The sequence below is a fragment of the Lissotriton helveticus genome, chromosome 5_1, assembly GCF_964261635.1.
Source record: "Lissotriton helveticus chromosome 5_1, aLisHel1.1, whole genome shotgun sequence".
Lineage (NCBI taxonomy): Eukaryota > Metazoa > Chordata > Amphibia > Caudata > Salamandridae > Lissotriton > Lissotriton helveticus.
The window spans coordinates 1,078,749,682-1,078,776,490 of NC_136065.1; the positions used below are offsets into that span (position 1 = coordinate 1,078,749,682).

Here is a 26,809-nt window from a genome sequence, read left to right on the forward strand (position 1 = left end):
CGCCCTTTTTCAACCCACTCAGAATCGGGGTCAAATACAATACACTGCTCTACCAGACCACACCCAGTTAACGTACTCAAAATCTCCAGAGACTGGTTATCCAACATAATTTGATATTGGAGATAACAAAACTGAAAAAGAAATCTGTTAATTTCTCTGTCTTTCTGGGGTGCCTTACTACAGGTAAAGAATTATAAATCTTTTGAGTTGTAGCTAATCCAGTCTTCGCTGATATTTAGGAACAAATTAAATGGGCTTTTCCGTATTCCCAGCTGCCATGCCATATGTTTTAACATATATTTATGTTTTAAGTATACTAGATTTTCTATGTACAATGGCTTAAAAACTATTGTGTGATCACTGTATAAAATGTCTCTTGTAAAGTGGTGTAATGCCCATTCGATTATTTGTGCTATACAAAAACATTAACATATTTTTCCAAAATAAAAAGTAAATATATTTTCTTTCCAGAGGAAAAGAGGAAGAAGAAGAGTGGCAAACCAGTGGCTTTAGGAAATGAAGCAAGCCTGAAGCGATCAAAAACCTTTATGAATTTATTTTTTAAAGGAAGTCGTTCTGGAAAATTGAGTATAACGGGGAAAAAAGAAACCGAGACTCCAGAGACAAAGAGAAGGTCAAAATCCCCATCACGCATGGAAACTGACAGTGATAAAGGTACTCAGTACATTGAAAACCCTTATGTTTTGTAAAGTAATCATATTGTACTTTCTAGAAGGAAAATCTCATATTGTTTGATTTACTTGCCCTTTTTAACGTAGCTACTTAGCTGTAGGATAAACAAATATGAAACTTTTCCAGGAGTGTCCACTAATACTCACAGTAAACAGGATACAAACTAATAGAAAGGAATACAGTTTCAAATGAAGTTTACAAAAAATCATTGAAGGAATGTGTTTGTCAATCCTCTTAGTTCTTTAGAGAAAGATGTTCTACCTTGCGTAAAATAAAGCCACTACTACAATAGTCCATGAACCACAGTCTTTCTAGAACACCTAACCTTAATCAAGAAAATTGTGCAAAAGTTTATAGCAACAATATTGTTAAGTATGTTTACATTAGAGTGACACTCTAAGAGGTTTTGTGATTGTCAACAATCGCTGATCCAAATCCAATAGGGAATTTCTTTTTTCTTATTTTCTCTTGGAAATACACAGCACTCACAAAGACAAGGAGCAGCATGCTAGATAGTTTTTCTAGCAGCTGTTTACTGAGATTAGATTTTTATCTCTGACAAAATGTATCCACGTTCTAGCTGAAAAAGCCAAGAAACATGAAACCGTCTTGAAAAGATCATACCTTCATTAAGCTAAGAAATTTTTTTTAAACGTTTTTTTCTGTCAAACTAGCTTCCTCGGGGCTTTTGGCTCCTGGAATTATATTTCTGCATGAAGAAGGAACGTATTTCACCCTAAAAGCTTGCACACCATAATATGCTTCAGCTTGATAAAGGCATTTTACTTTTAGCGACACTTACTACTACATTGTTTTTGCTTTTTGTCTGGCACGTATTGTGCCCCTACAGTTTTTTATTTTCACCGCAGTGGTGCAACATAGCGGTGTATAGAGGTGTATTAAGGTAAGGCATGATGTTCAGATCTCAAACATTGGCTCCTTAGCACACTGCCCAGGGACAACTGAAAACCTGTTTCCAGGCAGTTAAAAAAGTTCCCTTGCTTTAGAAGAATAAAAAAACATGAACATTAAATAGGAACCCCTAAGCATGATCACAAATCTTTTGGGTGAGTCCCCTTATTGCCAGAGGCTCATCCTTTTACCAGCCTTTTACCCAACAGCCAGTGGCACAGCCATGTGGACAATGTATTCCCTACTCCTAGTTGCCTGAGGGACACCCATTGCCAACCCACCACAAGTCCTCCGATTCACCAGAAGCCCTTCTGTACTCCACCTAAGTAGGCACTTCAACCACTGCACACTTCCATTTGCCTCCTTGACGCATCCCCCAGTCTTGAGGCATTACTGCATATCTACTTCCTTCTACCCTCTGAAGTAATCTCATTTGCTCCTGTCCAGGCAGCACTAAGGCACGCATGTAAACCCCACCCTCCTCCAGGGACCAGTAATAGAAACTAGAATGCAATGGTTTGGCCATATGTGGTAGAGTAAAGGAAAGGAGCGTAAATGCAATCAACAAGAGAGAAAGGGTCAAAAGGTCACTCTTGTACCCCTTAGCAATAATGGATTTCAATCAACAGAAGAGTGACAATATAACTTTAAAAGATGAAAAAAAGGAAAAAAGAAAAAAGGAGAGAAGGTGATGGAGTAGTTTAGTTTCTACCACCAAAACGAGTACAGAGACAATAGGGAGGTAAGGTGAGCATGCTTAGTGCAAGAAAAAGAACCCTCAGGCACCAATTAAAAGTCGGTAGCCAGTTGTCTTCATTGGGTTCTTGCAGAAAAAATAGTATCAAAAAGTGTGATAAGCAAAAGCCCAGAGTATCTGTGAAGAAACGAGTGATGACCATTCGATCAATTGCCAACTTCTAGAATTTAATAATTAGGTTTGTCATAAGCCATAAAGATAAAGTGAACGGCGAAGCGCCGAAAAACAATCTCTTATTTCGACAGGAATCTAAAGGAAAGGAGCCGCAGAGCAGGTGTTAGAACTACTGGGAAACAAAAGTATACAAAAGAAAATGCAATGTGTGCATGTGCATGGAGGCTCATGTCTGTGCATCTGCTTATCTGTATTTCATTTAGTGTAAACTGTGTAGGCGGGAGGAGCCATGCCTTTCCAGCGAGGATAGGCGGCAATCATGATGACACCATGAGAGGATTCCCGTCTGTGTCCCGTGCAAATTCATACACATCGGACACTGACGGGCATCCTTCTGCTGCTACAGCACTACCAATGTAGAGTGCTTCCCCTCAATGAGGGTTACCACCACTTCGTTAGATCATTATAATGTGGCTTACACAATTAGCACCCCTTACTACTTGGCCAATATGTGCCATCATTCTTGTTGTCTTGATGAGACCACTGCATCAAGTTGAGAGTTGAAACGTCTTCAGCATGCATAACAAACAAATGACATTCGTGACATTGGCTCATTAGTTGAAATTGTGTTTGTTGTTTGCTATAAACACTCAAAGGTTTTGTTGTCACCTCACAGTCACTTGTCTTTTGGTACATTTGGTTGTTGTTTCCTTGCTCACTGGGACATATCGTACTGATGTACTTATCTAATACACTATATTAATGTTCGATGTTGATTACCGTCTAACACGAATTGCTCTTTGTACAGTAAGGTCTGACCGGTGAGTTTTACATCTTTATTCAGTTATTAAGCATTAATTGCATACAGCCATTTGAGCTGTTCCTCAGAAGTAGATTTGAATCAGACCAATGGGAACCGCTATTTATGAAGAACTCTTAATTGCCCAGGTTCCCGTAGGTTTAAGGGTGGTTCTTGTGCTATACCTGCCTGGTAAAATGCTGTGTCTTGCATAATGGTGGTATTTCTTGGAAACTAGTATGCATCTGTAGCATGAGGCACACCCCTGGCAAACTGATGGTCCATGCATATTGATATTTGTTGGCAACCTGGTTGCATCTACAGCATGATACCCACCTCTAGTAAAATGATGGCTTTTGCATAATGATGGTAATTCTTGGTAATTTGTGGGCATCAGTGACGTTGCGTTGCCACTGTCGATAAAAAGATAGTTCTGCACAATTGTGGTAATTCTAGAAATTCAAAAACAGTTTTATTTAGTTTAATATATTTAAATGAATTAGACATTTAAATTCAACATTAAGTTAACAGCGTTGAAGCATTTTTAGTTCTAAATTTAAATTTAACATAAGATTATGTTTTCTGATTGTTCTCGAGGTAAATTAGCTTGTTTACTTTTTCCTAAGCTTTACCACAGGGAGACTCAACAGTAGGGTTGGAGCACTCCCTATGGTGATCTGTAGGGAAAATGTAAAAAAGATTATGAAACTTTATAATGAATTAGTAAACATATTTTTATGTTAAATGTTAATGTAAATGAATTGTATGTATAAAATGTAAAGCAAAAATAAAAAATGCTACAGCTCTGGTAACTCAATTTTGAATTAAATCTTTAACTAATTTAAATATACAATTAATTTTTACAAATAATTGTTATGGTTTAAATTAAAAGAAAATAACTCCCAACTAAGGTAAAAAAAATAAGTGGGGCTGGGCTGGATCTTGGGAGGGTGGAGGGGTAGTTTTTCTGGGTGGGGGTAGATTTTAGGAGACATGAGGCTGTCAGGGTTATTTGTAGGGCAGGGAGCAGTTTTAGGGCTCAGGGCAAGGGTGGGCTGGGTCGGTGTACTTAGCAGGTGTAGAGGAACTTTTTTAGGGCTCAGGGCGGGGGGCTGGTGTTGGGATCGTTTTTAGGGCAGGACAGTTTTTGTGCTAACGGCCCGGGAAAAGGGACAGTTTACAAGACAGGGGGTAGGTTTAGGCCTCAGGGCGAGGGGGATAGGTCAGGGTACTTCAGGGATGTAGGGGACAGTAGTTTTTAGAGCTCAGGGAGGGGGGGCTGGGATAGTTTTTGGGGCAGGGGATAGCTTTTAGAGCTAAGGGTGGTGCAGGGGAAAAGGGACAGTTTACAAGGCAGGGGCGGTTTTAGGCCTCAGGGTGGGGGTGCTGGGTCAGGGTAGTTTATAGGGCAGAGGGAATCGTTTTTAGGGCTAAGGGTGGGGTGGGGGAAATGGGACAGTTTACAGGGCAGGGGTATGATCTTTAGCAGGCATGTCCTTTTACCCATCATGTCTTTACCACAAAATTGCATGGTAAAGGCATGTGCGCCAAAGGCATGCTTGGCAAATGAATGCATGGTAAAAAAGCAGTCGTGGTAGAGACAGCGTGGTATTGGCATGTGTTGTTCAGGCATGTGTTGTACCATCATATAACCCTCACATATATATGTATTTTGTAAATTTTCTTTTTCCCATAGGGAAGCATTACACGTAAAAATGCACTGTTGGTTAAATGTGCTAAAACTGTAAAAAGTTTATTACGAAAAAGTACTTACCTGATAACGAAGTTCTTGGGTTCAAAATATGTATAAAGAAACCTGTTATTTTTCCAAATTGTTGTGGATCTCCTTTTTGAGTGTGTGTGTATCATTTATGGACTCTGTGTGTGCTACAAATTTCTGACACTCCTCTCTGATAAGCCTAAGGCTGCTCGACCACACTACCCTAGATAGAGCCCCTTGGGATTGCTAGAGCAAGCTCCTGTTCACTCATAAGGGATACCTGGACTCTTTACATATCATACCTTCTTTTTAAGTATACTATGTAAAAAGACCACTTCCTACAGCTGTCCATACCAAGGAGGCTTGAGGTGTAAAGCATGGTAAAAACAGAGATTAAAAAAAGTCAAAGAATTAGAGGACGCTATTAAAAGTTACTTAAAACCTAGTTAGAGGACTAATATTTCCACCCTCGTGGCCTTCCAGACTGCCAAAAACGTGCTGCTTCTGCATGATATATTACTGGCGAGTCTTTTCTGTGATATAAGTGCCGCCTGAGGCTACGTTTACTTTAAGCAAGGGAAAGAGCCATTTCTTCCAGAAGTCTAACCTTTTTCAGCATGATAGAATAAAATAGATAATAGTTTTAATGTGACCTCTAATTATTTACATTTTTAGGTCTCGCGTCAGCGAAAGACCTATTGCTGCCCACCTAGCTCTGAAGGGACCACAGACCGGGGCACGAGCGCCGATTGCACCTCGTGGACGTGCACGCCCCCCCCCCCCGCCCGCCGTGCACATCTCTTGCTCCAACTGTACACAGCCAGTCAGCCTCTCAATCGCGCGCGTGCACACACACACACACACACAAGCGCACAGAGACACACACCTACAACTAAGCCCCACACCGCACACACAGACACACGCACACACACACATTCCCCCCCCCCCCACTCACCGGGCTCTTTCCACGTGTCCCTCTCCCTCCGCAGCAGGTCAGTCTTGGCATCGGCATCAGGCTCCATGTCTTCTCCGGCGATCCTCCTCAGCTTGCGTGCACGCTCACGGCGACGTCTCGTGCGCTCCCACCTTGTGCATGCCTGAACCTGGGGAACGGGATCGTTTTTGTGGTGTCTCGCGCTGGTGCGCGTGCAGCAGTTCTAGCGCGGGGCAGGTCGAGATATATGGGGGGGGTACTTTGCTTGTTTTTGAAGGAACTGGGTACTTTGAGAGAACTCCTAAATAAATGTGCATGGGTTGGGGTGTGTGCACATACCAAGATCATGCGATGTCTGTCTGTCTTTTAAAATATGTTTTTAAGTATGAAGATCAGATGTTTTTAAGTATGAAGATCTTCAACCAACAAAATAATGTTTCTATGTGTTGCGATTTCTATCTTTAAGACCCAGTGGACGTTTAAGAGAAAAGCAGAACTGTAGTATTGAATTCCTGGTGACTGCTGACCACAGTCCACACGTGACTCTTGAATGTAGGCTCTGGCTGTGCTTTAACAGCGCTGACAGTGGGCGTATTATTGACACTGCTCGGAATGCTGCGGGCATTGGCTGCTGTGCTGAGATGTGCCCAGGGGCATGCGGGGGTACCAATGCCCTCCTTGCTCAGCCTTCCCCTTTCAGTTGAAGAAATTCCCGCCCCTCATTCCAGTTGACAACAACGCTGATCACGCGACCCAGGTGGATGAAGTCGGCAGTGTCGCGCTGCGTGGGGTTGCGGGCTGGTATAACAGCGGCGGCTGATGGTGCACGCGCACAGCTGAGCTTCCCACGTCCAACGGCCCCGTGCTGAACCCGCAGGATGAGCGAGGGTCGCAAGGGTCCCGTCGGCGGTCGGGGATCGCCGCTCCGGCAGGTGAACGGATCTGCTGCTCCTGCAGAGCAGCGAGCTGCGTACAGAGGAGAGTCTGAGGTGTTTGACGACGGGACTAATACCTTCTTCTGGTAAGATGCTGGGTTATGGAAGGCGCAGGAAGGGCAGTGGCACAGGCACTCGTTTGACCCGGTTTCGGGCACTGGTTGAGAAAAATCTTCAGGTGCAGGATGTTACTTGTGGTACAAGATGTCCTCTTGTTACATCATGCTGCCGGTGGGGTAACATTTGACCAGTAGAGACAGACCTTCACGCCGGTGACAGCGAGCGCATGACCTGCTTAGACTCCTGCGCTCTGTAATGGGAGAGGATTGCAGTGCACTGGCAGGTTGTGGCCCTGCACTGTTAGCTCAATAGCGCAAGGCTGTGGTTGGACATTACAATCCGGTGCAGCTGCAGGCCCTTGTCTCTCGAATGTATAGTGCAAGTCTCGCCATTTCACGGAGTGAAGGACGGTGACAGCCTCTTGCTCTCCCATAGACAAGTAGAGCTACAGTACACTCCCTTGTAGTCTCAAATTGTGATGCATACTGACTCTGTCTTGTGATTTCAAGGCCTCTCGCAGATAATGCTAGAGACACAGCTCATTTCCTCGTACAGTGAATGATGTTTAGTTTAGTGACAGCTTTTCATTCCACTCCGGTGTTTGGGCAGATTTAGAGTAGTGCATAGAATGATGTACAGTAACTGAGACTAACTGGCTGTTGGTCAACGTCTAAGGGAACGGTGCACATTAGTTTTTTGTGCTCTTTATGCAACCGCAAGTTACACTGTACTGTGTAACAATGCACAGCTGCTTTTCATTTTATAATAGTACAATGAGTGTCTCGCGGTGGTTATGCATAGCGACAGGCTGCAAACTTGATCACTTTCGGTGACAAATACGTTTTCAGGGCGGTACCTCACTATAACTGCTCTCCTTGGTATCGCCGCGATAGGTTTGTGAGACTTCTCACATGTATCCCAACAGCCTTCAATATCTTAATTGCATAGCATTGTGCTGCCCTTAAAATGACATAGTCCAAGTCCCGCTAGAATATGGACCTGTCTTGTATGTAGGACAGACGTCACCTGTAATCTGCGCCCAAGGCATGTGAGCTAGGTTTATAGTTTGGCATGTCCTCCCTCTCTGCTCCTGTAAATCCGCTCTGCTCTCCTCCCAGTTCAGTTTTAAGATGTTCAGCACCTTAAAGCCTTCTACCCCCAGTGTCGCTGTGTGATTCTTTGTATTTAATTTTGAACTGTATAATTGTTCTCTAAAGTAAAAGCAAAGTTATAGTTTTAGCTTGCCCAATATGTTGATAAAGGCGGCGACTTACAGAAACGTTGTTACTTTCATCGATGCTTTCTATAGTTTGCCTTTTTCTAATGCTATTATATGTTGATACAGGCGGCGACTTACCGAAACGTTGTTACTTTCATCGATGCTTTCTATAGTTTGCCTTTTTCTAATGCTATTAATAAAAACGCATGTGCTACACGTTTTAAGTGTTTATTCTAAGATTGCACTCCTCACATTGGTATATCATATAGAATGCTGAATTGCTCTAACGTGCCCGTGGTTGGGATAGGTTCAACAGAAGGTCTAGAAGCAGAGGTATGTGGGATACTGTCAAACCTAGAGTAACCACAATAAGCAACTCTGGACGACTCAAGCAATCCCGGATTTGATTCCGTAAATGAGCCGCCCATCTACACTATTTCTCACAGCCCTCAGTAGTCCTCAATGTTTTCTGGTAATCGAGACCTGGGTGGGACATGGGTGCTTGTTAGGTCTCGCTGGCGTTGCAGCGCGAAGCGCTGCCACCAACGAGACTTATAGCCGCCTTCATCCCTGTCAAGGGAGTAACAGCTGTGAACGAGCCCGACACAGACCTGGGCACGAGCCGACCCAGGTCTGTGAACGCGCTTCACAGTAAACAGCTTATGCCGTTAATTAGATCTCGCTAGAGACCGTGGACGCGCACCTACAGGCACACAGGCACACACAGGCACCCTCTCTCCCCCCCAACACTCACACCCCCCACCACACACACACTCACCGACCCCCCAAACTCACCGGGCTCTTCGGGTCAGTCTCGGCAGCAGGCAGACTCGGAGCTCTGCATGTCTTCGTCGGCGATCCTCAGCCTCCGTGCACGCTCACGGCGACTGTGTCTCGTGCTGCGTCACCGCACTGTTTCCGGCGATCCTCAGCTTGTTACTTTAGTGATAGTGACTCAAAGGCTACGCAAGAAAGTGTGGTATGTCACCATAGTAATTCGTAGAGCACTACTTAGTTCAAGGGTTCGTTTCGTTTTATATTTCAAGTATGACATTTGGAAGTCAGTAACTTAAAGGTAGGTAGCGAGCATGTCCTTTCTGAGGGAAGAAGAGAGTATTGTGGGAGTTGTAGTTTTTGAGGCGGAGAGCAGTGGTGGAGTCTGTGATAACATCTAGTGAAGAGCGCGGGCGGGAGTCATGTGCAGGTAATTAGGCGCACGTTTCACGGCTATTTAAGAGGACGCGAGCGCGCACGGATTGATTACACTATCAGTAAGCACGAGGATGTGACTCTTTCTCAGAAAAGAGAGAAAGCAAGTGAGACTGCTAGCAGTGACCATAGGCAGATTGTGAGTAGGAAAGAAAAGGGTGAGGCATGGAGTGAGGGCACTTAAATGCTAGAGCGTGGGATAAGAAGGAAGGAAGGTAGCGTTTTGAAGTAAGGAGCCAGAGTTAGCTATAAGTGAAAGCGGGTTAACGTCGGAATGGAAACGTAGTCTCTACAGGCAGTAAATTAATGTTTGGTTTAGGTGGGAGGACATCAGAGAGTTCTAGTTTGTATCACAGTTCTTTTTCTAAAATGACTGTATGAAGGGAGGGGGTAGGAATAACGATATGAGTATTTTTACGATGCTCTGGAACAACAGGGTTAGGATATCAGGACTAGAGGGGAAGTTACTAGAGAGTTTATTGTAGTTGCACACAGTTAGTATTAAGGTTTCTTTTACACATATTGATGACAGGAGGAGGCTTGATTTATGAAGGGAGGGGGCACGATTTATGAAGCAGTTCGCAGTTGTTGTTTATCTTGATTTGAAATAAAGAAGAGATATAATACATGAATTAGAATGATATAATCAAGTGACACTGTTTTACTTTATGTTCCAGATTCCCCTGACGAAGAGCCTGATAGGCTCGAAATGCATTGGGATAATTTGTATCATGCTCATTAGGTCGAGCATTCGAGACCTCTCGTATACTTTAGTATACCTTACTTGAATGTGGGACAGGGGAAGTGCACGCGCTTTCCTTTGCCGATCTCACCTCGTGGGCGCGCACGCCCAGCCCGGCGCCGTGCACCTCCCCTGTCCCACATTCACCGCAATTCAGCCTCTCGCGCGCACACACAGCCACACTCACGCATGCACACACACATACAAACAAGCACACACACATGCATGCAAACACACACACACACCTGCTGAGGTCAGGCACGGGCGGCCTCAGCTGCTCGCACACAGCACGCTTCTCCTCGGAATGATTTCCTGTGATCATTCAGGCATGCAGCACAGGATCTCTTTAGCCCCCTTCTGGATCTTGAAACAAAGTCTTAGCTCAGGCAGGCACTCTGGCTCTAGTCCGAGTGGGCATTTTACTGATACGAGGCTTGGCAGCTCTCGGCACATCAGTTTCTTTGACGGGAGCTCATTGACGTCCTCCTACGAGGCGCTCGACTGCGACGTCACTGCCCTGCAGGATAGATAGATACTGCCGCAAAACATGCAAGTATCCCGCCGCTGGTATGTGTGCGATAACGTAACAAGCAGCAGTTACTAAAATATTTTAGAAACGCCCAGTCCATCAAATCCATCTAGGGGTGCCCTCCCCGGGCAGCATATGTTCAACACACGGCGCATCACAGGGATGCTGTAATAATGCCACCTAAATCATGCAAACCCAAAGCATGGGTTCGACAGGAGGGAGCTACAATTTATTATTTGTCCTTTGTCTGTAACTCTAGGCACGACTAACTGACGCTGCTCTCACTTGTCTGGTAAAAGGGTCCTTGGCTTTTCGCAATCGGATAAAAAAAGTATGGGAACTATGATGCTGTGTGAAATGAGGACGGCGAGTGAGAATGGGACGGGGTCAAAGGCATGGCTAAAAAAAACAAAATAAAACATTTGGAACTGTTTTCGGTCTTTCATCGTCCGGTATCTGTATATAAAATAACGGACAGCTTAAACGAGAAATAAATACTAGTTAAGTTAATCAGTGGAAAATGTACAGGCGTATATTGTGAAACCTCTATTAGTTAATGTACTACAGATTTCTCTGGGTGTAACCAAAAAGCCACAAAATTAAATCCTGGTTGGTGCAGTGGGGCATTGCGACTGGTGAATGTTAAGTGCTACAAGGTCCCAGTCTGTGACAAAAAGCACTGGGAATAGGTTAGTCATTATTTTTTTTTTGCAGAGTTTTATATAGCGCGAACTAGACCCGAACCGGGTCAGAGCGCTTTACATAGCACCAGTTGCGTTATGTGGTGACACATTGATTTTAGGCACAGGGAGATTAAGTGATTTGCCCAGAATCACAGGAGGTTTCAAACGTGTATTACAAACAGTATAAGACCGACTGCTACAAAATGTGCAGAACAGTTTAAGATAAAAAAGTCTTTCCAGAATATGTTTTTTAGTAATATCCAGACTGCATGTAGCTCAATTATTGTTTATAACTGCCCATTAAAAGCTCGCACATCACAACTCAGCTGGTAACTCACTTGCAACAACACTCAAAAAGAATACATCTTTGTTATCAGGAAGCTTCAAGTGATTCTACCAATTAAAGCCAATACCAACTTCAAAGCACCCTTTACATTTGCAGATTATGCAGTTGCGCAAATTGTTTAGCTAAATGCCCCTCCTTTGGTTTCACAGCACTAAAGACTCCCTTAGTTGAAGCTTTTCAACTGATTGAATTGACCATCCTGGGGCAGATGTCTTTTCATCAAAAATAGGGGAACCTCTTTTTATTAAATTACAAAAGAATGGGCCCATCGTTCTCCTCAGATCCCGCCCACTTCAACCTATGATGTCAGCCCTTTAGCAGAGATGCAAACGTGCATCCGATTTTAATTTTGCGGCCGCGTTTATTTACTTTCATTTCGCGGCCGCGTTCTGGAGCTCATTCATACCTCTCCCCCTTCGTCCTGCGCCCTCCACCCCCCCTCCCTTCTCTCCCAAACACCATGGACGATGGTGTAAGCACACTTTTCACAGCCGCCAGGCCGTGTCTCGCATTTGTCCTCCCCCCTCCCCAAGAGCTTGTCTGCCTGTGTTTTTCTGCCCGTGTTTTTAAATGAAGTGCTCACCCTACGGGACCCCGTTCTGCACTCATGTCTATCAGCACATCCACCCCGTCTCCATTCGACCCCTTAGTGTGTAAGGCAAAGCAAGCAAAGTGGTTAGTTAGTGAAACTAGGGAAGAGCCTCTTTAACAGTGTGCACGATATTGTTGTAACTTTAGTAAATAAAAAATAAACCCTGGCATTGCAAGTTTACTTTTCAGTAAGAAACCGAGTGCACCTATCGATATGGCAGGATCCTACATGCCAACCCTCCAGAATCGGACAGGAGGTTCAGGGCGCTTGCCTTTATTTCCTCCAACTTAGTCATTCTACCCCGGCTGCACCGGAAGAGGCAACACTGCTCCAGATGATGTTACCCAGCCGCATATGAGCCACAACCCAGACCACCCCACGCATTACCAAACAAAAGCGCCTCCCTTGCTGCATCGGAAGACACAACAGTGCTCTGGATAATGTTTCCCAGCCGCATTGAACATAAGCGGACTGAACCAAGTAGGTGCCTCTCCATTAATAAACATTATAGCAGATGCAAAATAGGTTGCCTCGTTATAACAGCCATCAATCACTGTGTGCCCCCACAAATGCATTCAAAGTGCTTTCTAAACACAACACGTTCACCCGACGGGGATATTTTTTTAAATAAACTAAACAGGAAGGATTGCTGTTTTGTTTTTCTTTTTTTACCAACATGAAATGCATTTTTTTGTATGTATTGTGCAGGGTTTGTATCTGTTTGGTTGAATGCCTTTCAATGTGCTAAGCCTTACGTTCGTCTTTATTTCTGAGTGTCAGGTGTGTTCAGGTATGTCAAGAAGTTATATAAACAAAACGACTGATAAGAACGCTTAAAAGTTGCAAGATTGAACAAAGTTAAAACAAAATGGCTGCCTCGCCAGGAATGGCCTTCTGTCGACCCCTTCTTACATCCTCCAGACGTGGCTGAGGCAGCTTCTTCCTGCAGTTTGTTCTTGCGTCCATACACACCACAACTTCGCCTTGCTTTGTTGTATTTTTGCATTGTTAATGTTCACATTTGTTCGCAATTCGCCATGTGCCTTTCGTTTCTGTCTCACTCTCTCCTACCCCCTTCACTGTCTTGGCCTATCCACTCTTCCTCTATTTCTGTCTCGCTCTCTCCTGCCCCTTCACTGTCTTGGTCTCTCCACTCTTCCTCTGTTTCCATCTCACTCTCTCCTGCCCCTTCACTGTCTTGGCCTCTCCACTCTTCCTCTATTTATGTCTCACTCTCTCCTGCTCCTTCCCTGTCTTGTGCCTTTCTGCCCTCTGCATCACCACATCATCACTCAGCGCTACCCCAGCATCACTCAGCGCTACCCCAGCATCACTCAGCGCCACCACATTATCACTCAGCACCAACACATTATCACTCAGCACCACCCAGCACCACCACAGCACCACTCAGCAATACCACAACATCACTCAGCAGCACCACCACATTATCACTCAGCACCAACACATTATCACTCAGCACCACCACAGCACCGCTCAGCACCACCACAGCACCGCTCAGCACCACCACATTATCACTCAGCCCCACCACAGCACCACTCAGCCCCACCAAAGCACCACTCAGCCCCACCACAGCACCACTCGGCTCCACCACAGCACCACTCGGCCCCACCACAGCACCACCTCAGCACCACCACAGCACCACTCAGCACCACCACAGCATCACTCATCACTACCACAGCATCACTCATCACTACCACAGCATCACTCATCACTACCACAGCATCACTCATCACTACCACAGCATCACTCATCACTACCACAGCATCACTCAGCACCACCACAGCATCACTACGCTACCACAGCATCACTATGCGCCACCACAGCATCATTATGCACCACCACAGCATCATTATGCACCACCACAGCATCATTATGCGCCTCCACAGCATCACTCAGGGCCTCCACAGCATCACTCAGGGCCTCCACAGCATCACTCAGGGCCACCACAACACCACTATGCGCTACCACAGCATCACTGAACGCCACAGCATCACTTGTCGCCACCACATCACTCCGCGCCATCACAGCATCAATATGTGCAATCATTCAACAATAACTGGTTCAAATATGTTCTCTCAATGTTTCAAGCTTTATTACAAATGTCAAAAAAGATGTTAATATTTCACTTCTGTTCTTGGATTTTCGTCACAATAAAATACACTGAACATAATCTTCACAAAAGTTATTTACAAAAGTTTAAGCTATTGCCATTATAAATTACAATCACTTTTATTTAAGTATTGATTATTTAAAAAAATTAAAAAACATTGTTATTTGTAATATCAATACATCTAAGTCACGTAAATACAAAACATGTTGCATTACAAATGCTATAGGTGTCACATTTGCGAAAGTTATAACTTTTGGCATTGTAAATGACAAAGCTATTAATTTAAGTATTTTCAAAACCAACACATAAATAAAATAATTGTCATTTACAAGACCAATAGCTCAAACTTTCCTAATGCGAGACCTATTGCATTGCAAATGCTTGTTTAACAAAGTGCTACTACAAATGATACGTCACAATTTTAAATTATTTGTATTCTTAGTCCGTGTATTGTGATTACTGGTTCTGGAACAATATTGCCTTTAAATGAGACGACTTCTACATGGTGTCTTCACTAGGAGTTTACTGACATGGGATGTTTTCAGCTTCACAGCGGCATCGCCTCTAAAACTATCAATCCGTAGGGTTCTGAAACGAGCCTGTCAGTGTTTCATCTCATCAACCATGGACTACAGTCAGTCATGTCTGGTCTGGATATACATCTTCCCATTTTGTATCAACTTCCTTTAACTTCTTTCACACAGACCAGCGCCATAGCGTTCACACCTTTCTTCCTTATGGGAAATAATAAATCAATCCTCCAGGAAATATCGCCGTCTTCATCTGAATAAAAGAGGAAAGGACCCCACCAGTGACACTTCTGTTCTTCTGTTTGGAGATAAAGCTGTAACAGCCCGCGATTATAATTCTAAAGCTATCTAGTCGGTATCAGGGCCGGACTGGGAACTGAAAGCAGCCCTGGCAAATTTTGGCAGACCAACCCTTGTCCAGTGCGTTGAGAGCGAGCGCAGCGAGCGATCCCGACCACTACTAACTACTAGGAGGGCTTGGAAAAAGACAGGCCAAAATGGTGCATTTTACAGCACATCTCAGAGCCCAGCTACCCCTCCAGGAACTCCAGGGATTTTCCTGTGACTTTGGCCTTGTACAAGGCTGCGCTCGGTTTGTGCTATACAAACACCACATACACAGGTGCGTGCTGAAACATGGTCTTGTTCTTCCCGCTGCAAGGAACTAAGGGGCGGAGTGACTGGTGTAGCCACACCTGATGCTGACCTGGGGGGCGCTGTGTAAAGAAGTAACTTATGGGTTTAATAGCACCTGTTGCAAAGTACCTTGTGTGTAGTGTGTCCAGCAGTTTTCAGGCAACAATAAAAATGGCAAGTTAACTCTGGTGGTTAATGTTCCTGCTGGAGAGGGATCAGAGTTTGGGCTAGTGACAGTTTTGACTCATCATAAAGTAGCATAAAGGGTTAATATGTCTGCTGCAAAGAACATGTACCATGCAAATCACATAACTGTATTTTATCGGTATCCTGTGGGTTTAATCTTCAGCTGTGTCACTGATTCGAGATCCTGATGGTTCACTGAGCACCCTGTAACTTATTGGTCCAAGTGTGAGACCAGTGCTACATTGAAGTAGGCAGATCTGAATATCAGAAGTAAAAGAAAAAAAACAACACTCTACCCTGTGATTTATGCCTAAGACTTTTCATCGGAGCCTGGGGATGAATGGTGCCCCTCTTTGTCTTGAGCCTCACCCCCTCTCTCAGCTCTAATGATCAGCTGAAATGCACAGCTTCCAGTCAGTACAAGCCACAACTTTCCATCATAACAGGCCCTCTGCAGCTTCGCGTGGCCGTCACAACAATCTGGAATCTGATCTGAAGACATACCAGGACTAAAGTCTAACTATGACCCTGGCCAATGTGTCTCAAGTTCAACTCTGTCATGCAGCTACCTTTCAGTCATACTGATCCCTGGCTGGACCTTGAGTGTGCTGCTAGTACTTCTGGATGTATTTGCACCAAACCAAGAGCTGGACGCACTCCGAAATAAGTGTTGTGTCATGGTCTAAATCAGGTGTAAATTGGTTTTGTGATTTTTTTTAAATTTGTTTTTATTTCTTTTCTAATGCAATTTTAATGGGAAGCTCACATTTTGGAAAACGTAACAATATTTAACTTATCTGCATCTGTACTTTTTACAAGTTTGCACTGTAGCAATTCATGATCAAAAATAATTTTACTGACCAGAGTCCCGATGGCGATCTCTGTAACTTATAGTAAATGATGGGATTTTCATACCCAGGTGGATTCATTTCTGTCTGGTTTTTGGCAGCAGAGCCTGCCCTTACGTGTGTAGCTTAATGTATTTAATTAAGCGCTCAACGACACTGAATAGAAAAGCATTGTGAGGATTTCAAATGTTTACATATCCGATATGCTTTACCCATCGGTTGAAGCCTCGGTTTTCTACTGACACATGTTGATTAGACGTAATATTAAACATTAAAAAATGGCCATTACCTTAAATCCGTGCCCAAGAAACGTAAGCTCGCTCCGCAGGGCCAGGACGTGAAAGCTGGCTTCAGCTAACTTTCCAGAGGGTCAAAGTATTAGTGGAGTAGCGGGGACCCCTCTATTGCATTCAAATTCGGCCCCTCTCTTCTTCGAATTGCTTTCTTTTCTGGATCCCTCAATTCGGTGGTTGAGAGGTCCCAACTGGCTTTCCTCTATGATTGAAAGAGAAGGAGCAGTAAGTTCATGTTGCCACAGCATGATTGCAGCGGTCAGCAGTGTGCACAAGGCACATTCACATGCAGAGACAAACATGTAGCCTGTGGATCCATTACTATAGAACTAGTGTGCACAACATACATGTGTACATGTTAACATACATGCAGTTGATGGTGTCTGTTTGTAGTAGTACATTCCCCCCCCCCCAAAAAAATATGTATATATTTATTTATATGTATAGGCAGTGAAAAAACGAAACGTTAAAGTAACGTTAGAATTAAGTATTCAATAACAACATAACATCTTAAACAAAATAAAACATAGAAGTTCACCAGTTCTAGCTATAGGTATCTCAAGTAACAAAACTCGTGCCCCAAGGTAACTATAACTCACACCCCCTGGCTGCCAGGAAAATGTTTCTCCATTCCAGCGGGAGCGAATTAGCCCAAAGGGGAACAAAAGTTCTCTAGGCAAATCAAAATGTTCTATTTTTGAATTGGCGCTCCCGCAAAACTCTTGCATGAGTCTCTCGCACCCAACCATCCAGATATACAAATAATGTTGTCCCTTAATTTTTCAAAAACTACTGAACAGATTTACACCAAACCACAAAAAGCTAAATCTACGTACCAAGATCTAGCTCCCTACCAAAGTTTGTGTAATTCCATTCAGCAGTTTTTGCTGTATCTCTGCCTAAAGAAGTCTATGGAAAATGCATGGGGTAATTTGCTTTTGGGGCCGCCGCTTGACCAATCACCCCAAATCTTTCCAGGAAGGAGCTGAAATGAATGTTCTTTTTATATTTTTTGAGGAAAATTTTGTGAAAATTTTTCAAATGGCACCAAAATTTTTAACAAACCAAAAAACACCTTGTCTTTGGAAAAGCAGACCTAGCTATAACTACCCAGATGTGATCGCCACTGCGTAATATAGTACATTATGCATTCATAAGATTAGCCCTGTTCAGAGGTTCGAATATTGACATTTCACGGTTTATTTTTCATCAATTAAGGTTGCTTTCCAGAACACAAACCGTGTTTTGCACATATCCAAATACCCACTCTAATGTTATTCGTACTCACAAAGTAAATGTGTTGTGATGAATATTTCAGTGTCAGTCAAGTTCAAGGTGGGCATCTTCTGCCCTTGAGGGACTGGAGAATCTCCCACTTTGACAGCAGGACATTGTTCTTATTTTCAGCTCAAGGGATGCCCATCTCACTTGATGGGTGTTTAATAAATGATCCAGCCTTCCTTTGTTGTTGGTACTACGAGAGTGGCGGTTGAACACACCAATGCTATTGTTGGCACTGCGCAGGATAAAAATAGAACGTACAGTATCTAATTCACCTTGACTGGCCCAGTCAGGCTGATCCGACGGTCCACTTTGGAGAATCGTTAACATACATTTCTGAAATTCTGATGTCATTGTCCATTTCTTGGAAAATTTACACAGGATGGCCTAATTTAAAGAAGTGTTTGTGCGCTCAAAGGTTGTGTTTTACCTTATATATTGGACTCCTGTAAAACTTACTGCTGGAAAGATGCCTACCTTCACTTACTATGAACAACAAAATACAGTACTAGAAAAATGTGATGAAAGAGATCAATCCCCTTTATTTAGCGCTTTAAATGTATACGTTACCACATGATCTACTCCAAGAGTAGAAAAAGGAACACATAGTGCATTCTTAAGCTGCACAAGTGCTGTTTAAAATGCTTTAAAGAAAGTCAGAATAATACATTAACTGTGGATTATACAAAGAACACTTGGTTTGTTCTTCTTACATTACAGGCATAGGAATACATCCGTTGGTGTACATAGAAAGCCCAGCTACTTCCGATTTATTCTAATGTGCACCTTCCAAATTTAGACATGTTTAGAGCATCTAGAATCAGTTGTGTAGCAAGGGCGCCCTGTTCAGTAATGCAAGCAAAGACCCTGGACGCTCCATCCCACAAGTTGGGTAGTACAACACAGCCATAATTGGGGCACAGTGGTCCCCTCAAGCCCCTGGGATACCCTACCTGGTGCAGTTATAATAGAAGCACCCCTGCTTACAAAATAAATTAAATCTGCATTCAACAAGCCACAGCTTTCCGCATCACAAATCATGCAGCTGGCACACTATACCTAATCACAACACCTCCTCGCAGAATAATCACTCAGACATCACATCCTACATCTCAACACAGATGTACAATCAAATATAATTCCACCATTAGCCCTTAGTCACCATATGGGGAAACGCCACAATTAACAATAATGAAGACGCACAGTTACTACGCCTTCTGCACTAGCTCAACTTATGTGAAATTCTCTTTATACAACAGTTCTCGTTTGTTACAAGGATAAACATCATAACTAATATCCAGAACTGATTCAATGCCAAATCTCCCCTTCCTTTTACGTTTGTACAGAATATACACAGTCAAATTCCCATCTGTATTGGCCATCAGCATACCTAATGTATGACAGACTCTCAACCACACTCCCCTTCGCTCACTGACCCTTCTTCTCCTAGTGAATTAGCTTCTCTTGAACACTGGAAGGCTACACCGTCGTGCAACAGTTTAGAGATTGATGATCCTGTTTTGAAGAAATATTTGTTGCCAAAATTTGTATTGATTTCGAGGGTGTACAGGAAAGTAAGATACACATTCTATACAATGCTATAAGAAATTGAAACATGGAATGGTACATTAGATACTTAAGGTAAGCCATTAAGAATATTGATTAGGGTAAAGCATTGTTGGTTGAAAACTCATCAATAAAGGGAATTGTATGAGAAGGGAAAATATGGGAAAGGGGAAGTGGCCAAGGAATAAGCAAGGGCGGATTTTGCGAATTGGCAATCCGCGAAATTGCGTATTTACGGATTTGCAATCCGCAAAATCCGCGAACTCTCGCGAATTTTGCGGATTCCTTTTTTTTGTGTGTTCGCAAGTGTTTCTGCCATTTCGCAAGGGTTTTTTACCAGTTCGCAAACGTGAACTTACTTGTCGGGTAGCAACGGTCGCGACCATGTTGTTTCTACGTCTGGTTCATCACAGCACCCTCTGTTTCACCACTGCCACCTCTGTTTCACCACTGCCACCCTCTGGCTCACCCATGCCACCCTCTGGCTCACCCATGCCACCCTCTAGTTCATCACTGTAGATTATGGGGGGGAAAGCACACCTGCCCTGCCTCAACTGACATGAATGAATTAGGGGCTGATTAATGTGTCACTTAATTTGAACTTCCAGGCTGGCACCTGCTTCCTTATCTGTAATTGCTTTCTGTTGCAGTGTAATTTTTTTTAACAGGACCTTTGTTGTATACTTGTAGCTATTCTCTGAGCCTGCTGTGAGGGTCAGAGCAGGGTCAGAGAATAGTTGCAAGTAGGCAACTGAACTCTGAAGGGGCCCCTCAGGAAGCACTACAGGGAATGGTTACTAATGATAAGATTGAACTTTTGCACCTGCTGAGTGCTTTCAGTTTTGCAAAAATCCAAATATCCAGCAGCATCCACAAAAAGTAATCCTTCCAGGTCAAGATCCAAATCAAAGTGACCAGCACATGAAGAAAGCACTGGGAGGAACCTGCTGGACAGGAACAGGAAGTTGGAGACTGTGGGGCACTTCCTTCCTCCCCCCCCCCCAAAATGGACTCCTTGCAAAAAAAAAGTGCAGGCAAATGTCAACCTGAGGAGTTATTCTGATAAAAATCATAATTTTCAAGGTTTATGCTGCCTGCTGGTGGATTTCTTGTGCGAAATTGCAAATTTTGAAATCTAGCAATTGCGAGAGTGTCGCGATGCGTGATCACGGGCCTTTATGACGTTCTCGCGTTGCCAAACTCTCGCTGTGCAAGGTGGCAAGACGCGATGACGTCGACAAACTCCCGCGGGATCCCGCAGCAAGATCCAAAATGGCGCAGCACACGCAAACATGGAGAAAAACAACTCTGCAAACGCTGAATGACGGTAAGTGAACGCTGCGCGCCGCAAAATTGTATAGTATTCTAGTTGGCAAGTGCGACCAAGCAAAAAATCCGCTTCGGGCGGAATTTTCGGCAAATTCGCGAGAGTTCGCAGATTGCGAATTTGCCGAAAATCCGCGAGCGGAACGGATTTTACGCCCATGCTTACCTAGGAAGAAATAAAACTCATGGGATATACAGAGAGGTAAAAGGGCAGGAAGGAATATGAGAATAATAGGCTGAGTAGCGCGAGTATAGAAGGTGCGGATAGTGTGAGTACACAACTTTCGTCTAAATCTTTCATCTTTAAGTTTCCAGAAATCTTTAATGAATAGTCTATAAAAAAAATGCAAATCTAGTCCAAAGCAGGCCTTTGAGAGAATAAAAAATGTACTTAAGATCTGAGAGACGCTAGGTTAAATACTAGTTACAGTTGACATCCTTTCAGTACTTAACTGGGGACAACCTATGTTCAGGAAATATCCTTCAGGCAACCCCGGAATTTTCTTAATCATTATCTGGACAGAACCCTACAACACAGCAAATGCAAGCATCAGCCCAATAATACCACACCAAACAAGGACATATTGTCCAGCCTCCATATTCAATCTCCGCATGCTATTTGGCAGCCACTATGAAAGATACTTAATCACCGAACACAGTGTCAAAGACCAGAGCACATAAACTCCCTAAAAATGTAAAACTATGCCAAAACCTGCCTGCTCATGGTTGAGTCACTTTTTTATGTATTTAAAAAAAATGCATATTGCACTTGCCTTACATTGAGAAACAAATACAAAACATGCATAACGCCGGCAAACTATATCGAACACATTCATAAAGTCTCTGGGTTCACCAACCGTAAGCATAAGTCTTTGTTCAGTAATCAGTTAACATTATGGGACATGTTGCCATACTATACTTCAATCTCCTACAGTCATAGATTTCTTTAAGTACTTTAATTGCATACAATTTATTGATGCAGATTTTCCACAAGGCGAAAAATTTGGTGTGTGTAAATGTGATACAACAATATTAATTATGTTACGTTTCCTATAGTGCGTCACTACACACTTCTGCAATTTCAAAGCTGTGTCAAACACAGATACTACTCTTAAAAAATGTAATAGTACTCCATTTATGGACCTTTGTCAAATAGAAGGCTGAATCTGTCTCACACCAAGAAGCACTCTTAAAGCTAATGCTTTGCACCTGGTTATTATACCCTCCCATTTGCCGAGCCATCCCCAAAACAGGCAATCTGAAAGCGACTTCTAGCTGCAGATTCCTTGCCTTTTAAATATTTCCCCGCCATGAGAATGGATTTGGAAACTTTTCAGATGAAACTTTGCCTGCTGATGGGTTACGCCTTGCGGCTACACACCGGCCCTGTTCTGCTCTGGAAATTATGTTCAGAGCCTGTATAGTATCCACTGCTGTGAGCTGAAGTCAGTTGCTTTTGATGGTGTTCGCGCTCCCAGACGCAGAGACTCCATACCAATTAGTATGAGCAGTGTGCAGATTACTAGATAAGGGATCTGATTAATGGATAATGTCCAATCACCGAACAGGGAGGATGGGAGTGTCGCTGAAGAATCTGCGGCCAATGTCTCTTTCAGAAAGAGCTTTACCGAAGGTAAGTAACTTGTTCTTCAGATAGAGATTGCTAACCACAGATCCCTCACCTTTTCAACAAATACCCAATCAATACCTATTTGAAGGTTGGCCTGTGAATGGACTCAAACCAGAAAATCCTGTGGGACTTAGTGGGCAAATTGCACCTCTCAGGGAACCTGACTGTGCAGACAGTAGTGCTTTGTAAACGTATGGAGGGACACCCTTGTAGCTGCCTTGCAAATATCCATAACAGGCATGCCAATGCAATGGTAGCAGCTTTGGCCCTGGTAGAATGCTTATGCAGTATTTCTGGAGGCTATGTTTTGGCTAATGCATAGCAGATCTTAATGCAGAGCTAGATTTATTTATTTGAAGAGTTTTATATAGCATTGGCCAGACCCGGAGGTATCAGAGCGCTTTACATGAGGTTAGCATTGTTGCAACGTTACATTAGTTACAAGAACAAATCATTGCATAGAAAAAAATACTGTGCTACATAATAAATCCGTTATTAAAGCATTGAAAAAACTTAGAAAGCAAGTTTCTTGGGTGCGTAGAGAGTAATGGGGTAATAATAAAGGGGTAGGGATGCAGATCAGGGGTGGTTGATACGGCCATGGAGGATAGTACTTAAAGGGAACACCAAACAGTTAGAGTAAGCGAGTCGACAAACCAGTAAGGGTCCAATAGATCAACAACATCCAGAGCCGGACTCACTCACTGCGTTGGGTCGCATTAGAAAGGTATGGGTCAAGGGTAGATGATTCTGTTGTGCACAGCCTTGCCTTTTGTCACTTCAGATAACCCTACAAAGAGCTGACCATCCACCCGGTGTTCTTTGGTACAATCTATGTTAAAGCTTAGCACCCTCTTGGGTTCCAAGAGGCAGAGCATAGAATGCCAGCAAGGTGATCTTCTGACCGAAGTGAAACATTGTCGCAACTTTCTGCCAGAAAAATTCTCAAGCCCTCAGTATAGCTTGTGGGGGGAAAAGGTGGTGTATGGAAGGTTGACATAGAGAGCTTGAAGCTCATTCCTGCTTCACCGATGAAGTGGTGACCAGGAACATTGTCTTGAGGGTGAGAAGCCACAAGGCGTAGCTGCGAAGAGGCTCAAAGGTAGTGCACTTCAAGAATGTGAGGACCAAGTTAAGGATCCACTGTGGCGTGACAAAGGGAGAGGGAGGCAACCTTTTTAAAGAAAAGAAAAAAAAACATGCCACTGGAAACCTAAACAATGAAGGCTGATCTGGAAACCACAAAAAAGCAGAAAGATACACTTTAAACTGTAGCCAGGAAAAAGCCTTGCCAGACTAGGCCCAATATAAATAATAAAACCTCATATTACTTCACTTGAAGGGGATCTATCTATCTGCCAAGTGCAGAACCAAGCCTCAAATTTGTCCAAACGACACACATCGTTGGTTTATGCTTAGTTGCCAAGACAACACCAACCACCTCTGGAGGAAAATCAGATGAAGGTAGAGCTTGTGAAGGCCCAGATGTAGAACCTTGCTCTGCTGCTACAGCTGATCCTCCCAGTGATGCAGCCTGATCACAGGACAGATGCTCAAGCTCAGCAGTTCTCTCTGTGCCCAATATTGAGCCACTAGGATGACTTTGGCTCAACCTGTCATGATCTTCTTGAGAACTCTAGACCAGCGTGGTGTCAGCAGAAAAGCTTACAGGAGTCCCGAGTAACACTCAAGGTGGAACGCGTCTATGAGCAAGAGATGCCTTGGAAACTCCAACATGCAGAAATGCTGACATTGAACTTTCTTGGCAGTGGTGAAGAGATCGAGCCAATGTTCTCTCAATTTGCAGAAGAGACCTTGCACCACCTCCAAGTGCAATTGCCACTTGTGATCTGCTAGGCATCTATGATTGCGTTCATCTGCATTGGCAATCAAAGAGCCTGTCAGGTGGTTTACTACCAGGAAAATTGCTTGGTGGTCCAGCCATTACCAGAGGCACAGGGCTTCTTTGCACAGGGTATTTGACCCCACCAGGCCATTTTTGTTGCAGTACCTCATGAGGGTGGCATTGTTTGTGAGCATCTGGAGCCAGCCTCTCCTTGACAGATTGAAAGAAGGCTTTCAGTGCTAAGTGGATGGCTCGCAGCTACAGAGGATTGATATGGAGCCTGGACTCCACTGGAGACCAGCGACCTCTTATCTCCAGTATAGCCACCCCAACCCAGAAGCGATGCATCAGTCACCACTGTCCACTCTGATTGAGGAAGGGAGACCCAATCGTGGCCCAGTAACCACCACTACCGTTCTTTTGCTGTCTCCTCCTCAATTTGAATGTGGTCAGAGTGGGCCTACTGAGACTTTATAACCCAATGCAGAGCCCAAATATGCCACCTGGTGTGCTCAATCAGCAGGATGCAGGAGGCCATCAGTCCCACCAACCTCAGTCGACCTCCATGAAATCCAGGACTGAAGCTGAAAGATCGCGATCATAATCTGAATGTCCTAGACTCTCCGTCCTGGGGGAAAAGCATGAAACCGAACAGTGTCCAGAATATTTCAGATGAAGGGTAATGTCTGAGAGGCAATCAGTTTTGTTGGCACATTGAACCCCAAAGATTACTGGAAATGTGCCGTACTTGAGATGGTGGACGACTAACTGGGGCATGCCAGCTATGACTAGCCAGTTGTTGAGGTAGTGGAAAACTAGCAGCCCTGACCCCCAAAAGTGTGCTGCTACCACTGCCATCACTTTCAGGAACACCTGAGGGGCAGTGATGAAACCAAAGGGGAGCACAGTGAACTGAAAATGCCCTTGTCCTACTACAAACCACAGGTAGCGCCAATGGTTTGTATTAGAAATGGGATCCCTGGTTGGCCAAGGCTTGCGCCAAGGCCAGGCAGAAATCGCCATTTCTAGTTAGGGTAAGGAAGTCACCCGCCAAGACAACCCATGCTCACCCCCTTGGTAGCTTGGCACGAGCAGTCAGGCCTATCTCGGAGGTCATGTGTAAAGCATTTGCGCACGCACCCCCAGCACCAACCTCCCGGGCCCCCCACAAAAGGAACTCCACACAAGATATATATGAAAAATATACTTTGTATTGAAAAACATACTTAGGGATAAATACACAAGATACAATGTGCCAGGGGCACGGGCAGGGTTTACAAGGGAATATATACAGGACAGGGCCACGGGACCACTGCCAGGAATATGCACATGATGGAGCTGGCATTTAAGACGCATAACAACTGGGAGCTTCCTAGAACTAGTACTAGAACACATAACAACCAGGAGCTAGCATTAGAACACATGACAACCTGGAGCTTAATAGTACTAGCAGCAGAACTCACTCTAACCAGAAGCCATATACATGAGACCTAGGATATTTAGGAGCGAAGGCAGGACAAAGCACTTAACGTAACAGAAGCACCTTCAGAGATGCAACACAAAATAACTCACAAGAATCACATAAGAACATCAGGCAATAACTTCCAACAGGCCAGCGGCCTTTTCTGGGGCTAGGACCCCCCAATGTCTCAGAGTCAGGACAGGCTGCAGGGAGCCATGAATAAACCTACACGTGGCAGCTGCCCACGAAGTGCTGGGCAGCTGAGGGCCAAGGATGGGCCACACGATGGAGCCTCGCAGGCTCGGGACAGGTACAACCAGAGGAGCCTCTCAGGGCTCAAGAACGAGATGCTGGGCTGAGCCTCACAGGCTCGAAGGGACAATGCACAAAAGGTGGAGCCTCTCGGGCCCATGAACAAAAGGGGGAGTCCCTCTCGGGGGACTCGATATCACAGGGGCCCCACGGGCCAGGACGGAGCCTCTCGGGGCTCAGGAGCAAAGCTGTGGGCAGGCGGAGTCCCTCTCGGGGGACTCGATATCACAGGGGCCCCACGGGCCAGGACGGAGCCTCTCGGGGCTCAGGAGCAAAGCTGTGGGCAGGCGGAGTCCCTCTCGGGGGACTCAATATCTCAGGGGCCCCACGGGCCATGACGGAGCCTCTCGGGGCTCAGGAGCAAAGCTGTGGGCAGGCGGAGTCCCTCTCGGGGGACTCAATATCTCAGGGGCCCCACGGGCCATGACGGAGCCCCTCGGGCTCAGGGACACAACAAAGGCTTCACTCGAGGGGAGGGCCGGGCACCGGCAATGTGCCCCGACGCCCCTCCTCTCCCT

At 44.5% G+C, this 26,809-nt stretch overlaps 1 protein-coding gene across 1 annotated transcript in view; it reads left to right on the forward strand.

Moving 5' to 3' along the window:
• Window positions 1–26,809, forward strand: part of PDZD7 (PDZ domain containing 7) — a 790,250-nt gene that overhangs the window by 373,970 nt on the left and 389,471 nt on the right. The window contains exon 9 of the mRNA XM_078643641.1: window positions 472–675. Coding sequence (XP_078499767.1) covers window positions 472–675 — 204 coding nt within the window. The remainder of the gene's footprint in view (window positions 1–471; window positions 676–26,809) is intronic.